Source organism: Eucalyptus grandis, chromosome 11 (assembly GCF_016545825.1).
Source record: "Eucalyptus grandis isolate ANBG69807.140 chromosome 11, ASM1654582v1, whole genome shotgun sequence".
NCBI lineage: Eukaryota > Viridiplantae > Streptophyta > Magnoliopsida > Myrtales > Myrtaceae > Eucalyptus > Eucalyptus grandis.
Window position 1 is genome coordinate 15,993,461 of NC_052622.1, and position 3,203 is coordinate 15,996,663.

Consider the following 3,203-nt stretch of genomic DNA (forward strand, 5'->3'; position numbering starts at 1 on the left):
TCTAGTAGAGAATGGCCGGATGAACTAAATCAATACCAAACGCAAAGGTTTAGGACTAAATTGGTCCAATTGAAAAGTTTAAAACTGAATTAGTATCAATGCAAAAGGTTTACGATTTTTTTGGTACTTTTCCCTTTTGTTTTCTGCAACAGTTTTGGCTTTTCTTTCGATGCAAAGGAGTCGGCAAACCTCCGTCTTCTTCATGCCAACAAGACGCGCCCACATCTGATATATAAAACTTGATGCGGTCGGTATCCATGTTTATAAAGAGTTCATTATCTCTTAGAATGAGTCTTAACAGCTCATCTAACACCAATTCAGTGAGTACTGGACATATAAATGAAAGTCTATGAAGTTGCTCCTTTCAAGTTGTAAAAGATCCTCAAAAGTTGATAAGTAGGTGATTAATTTTTAATTTCACCAAAGTCGCTCGCATAGTACTAATCAGCTGCGAACACAGCCCAACAACACACAACACCGCCATGAATAATACAACAAGAAGGAGGTCCACGACAGGATCGGTCAAACCAGACTCAACAAAGCTTATTTGATCACCCAGATCGAGTAGAAACATACTTAGTAGACACAGAAAGACTCGCTATCCTTCGCATAGACCAAGGACTCGGGTGCACTCGGCATAACTGATAAAACAGTCCTAATACAGACCGGGCCAGAGCTCAAGGACCTTCTTCCAAGAAGGCCTGCTCGAGATATCATCCCACCAACCGCTCACATGCTTTCGGTCCCTTATCAGATACTCCTTCCCTATCTTTCCCACCAAGTACTGGGTGAACGGAAGGTGGCTCAGGTCGGCAAGGCTGAAGAAATCCCCTGCCAGGTACTTGCTCTTTGACAGCCTCTCCTCGTAGATATCCAGAACCTGACAGAGCTTGTCCTCGCTCTCTTTGAGCTGCTTCGGATCCGGGGTAAGCCCAATAAAAGGGCCAAAAACAATTTTGAGGACAAGGTCGTAGATTGGCGGATGGAAGTTGTGGGCCTCGACTTCGAGCCACTGCTCAACGAGCCCCCTCTCCTCGATTGTCTTCCCCAGCAGTTCAGTCCCTTGGTCCTTGTATTTCTCGGCATAATACCTTATGATGGCCCGCGATTCTGTATGAATTAGACAGGATATATCACAGAGAATAGACAGACAAATCTTTATCCCCACATATGAAAAGCAACAAATAACCAGAATGAAACCTAAAAGAGGCATGCACTGTGCTTTCGAATCTTCCAGCAGTCTTACTCTCATGACACTAGACCCACGGTATAAGTGTAGATGCAGCAGGACACTTCAATGTCTATGCACTGATCATTCTGCTTAAAGTCCAATCAAGAACATGACCGGATGAAAATGCAGGTCCAAACTGAAAATCGCCTTTGGTCGACATACGAAAAGAGGCAGATCATGAACAACTCCAGAACAGATATGGAGACTAAGAGCCTGGCCTTAAGAGCTTTGGATTCAAATCATCTGTTCCCGAGGCAAATGATTAGACTTGAGATTGAGAGTGGATGTATGTAACCTAAAACGAGTGGCTGATATCAGGTGAACATGCCGGTGGACTCAATCTTTTCAACTTCCTCTGATATCCACTCATTGCAGAACTCTTTAGACTATTGCGACGCTTCACCGGCCGATTACAACGCAAACAGCCCTAGTAAATTAGGAACATCTGCACGCTAAAGAACCATCCGTATGTCCCCGTACTCTGATCTCAAGACCGCAAGAAAACAGCAATAGAAAGAAAATAACGATGCAAGAAGCCAAGAGTCGAGAGCATTACCGAACAGAGTGTAGTCGCCATCTTGAACCACAGGAAGCGATCCGAAGGGCTACACAGACGCGCGCACACACGAGATCCGAATCAGCGTCAATCAGACAAGACTACCCACGAAAGGAGACACAATGAAAATTCAAGCGATCAAGAGTTTGACCGAAAGCGAAGTTGGAGTTTCAAGAACGACCGGGACAGACCTGGAGCTTGAGGTACTCGGGGGCTTTGTGCTCGCCTTTGAGGAGGTCGACGCCGACGGTCTCGAACTCGACGCCCTTCTCGAGCAGGCACACCAGTGCCCGCTTCGGCGACGCGTAGTCAGGTCCGTACACCTTCACCACCATCGTCACTCTCGCTCTCTCTCTGTGCTTCTCTCTTCCTTCTTGACGGACCTAGTCAGCGACTCTCTCCGCTGTGTCTCCGTGGCGCTATAAAGAGGTCTCTTTGTTAGAGCAGCAGAAGAAGGTGCACAAGTCAATGATGCACCAACCCACAATTAATCCAAGGTTAGGTAATTGGTCCCCATCATTATGAAGTTTCGCATTTCGCATTTGCTTCCATGAGTTTGAATCCCTCTGTAAGTTCAACTTATGTGGAAATACCGCGACTCTTTTGGCTGTGTATGCTATCTGGGTAAAGTTGGGATGGCAAGTAGGGCCTCCTTTGGCTGTCAAGGGATTTATTGCCCTAGATTAAAAATATCCCATAAAAGAGATGAAATAAATATAGATAGAATTTTTTATATTTATGATATAAAAATCATTTTTGTCTAATAACAAATTTCTTCGAATTTAAATAATTAAATATAAACAATATATGAGTTCTAATATTAAAAGGGAAATTCAAAATAACAACGATTTTCATTTTATTTTATTTTTATTTATCCGAATTTATTTTCTATATATACATACTTAGCATTTATATCTATCACATATTTTAGGTATATTGGTATGGTTAATTTATTAAGAAATGATGGAAAGGAATAAAAAAAAAAGAAACAAAATAAGAGAGTGAAAATAATATAAAAATAAATAAATAAAATTGAAGTAGGCGAGAGAGTTGAAACACTAATTAAGATTCGCGAAGGTAAATGATCATGTTTTCTTTCTCTTAGTAGATTTGACAAGTGTTGACTAATCCACCTATCAATGTTGTCATAGCTCATTTAGGTTTGTCGTCAAAATCGAATTCATGACTTTGAAATGTTGCAATGAGCTCATTTGTTATTTAAGATTTGGATTATCCAACAATTATGCATTTATTTATGGATGTTATCTCTATCTACTTATGGTTTCTTTAGCAATTAATGTAAGATATTCTTAACATCTCCATTTGTACATTTTCATGTTCATTTATATTGATATACTATTCCTAGCAAATATTTGACATGATAGGATATGAAAATATTCAGTTTTATTACAACAA

At 40.8% G+C, this 3,203-nt stretch overlaps 1 protein-coding gene across 1 annotated transcript; it reads right to left on the minus strand.

Moving 5' to 3' along the window:
* Positions 1 to 369: 369 nt before the first annotated feature.
* LOC104425057 (glutathione S-transferase F9) lies at positions 370 to 2,281 on the minus strand. The gene is given in 5 exon segments (XM_010037634.3): positions 370 to 715; positions 717 to 781; positions 784 to 1,110; positions 1,788 to 1,836; positions 1,979 to 2,281. Coding segments are annotated over 5 exon segments (645 nt in total). The 5' UTR covers positions 2,123 to 2,281; the 3' UTR covers positions 370 to 655.
* Between the last annotated feature and the right edge of the window lie 922 nt (positions 2,282 to 3,203).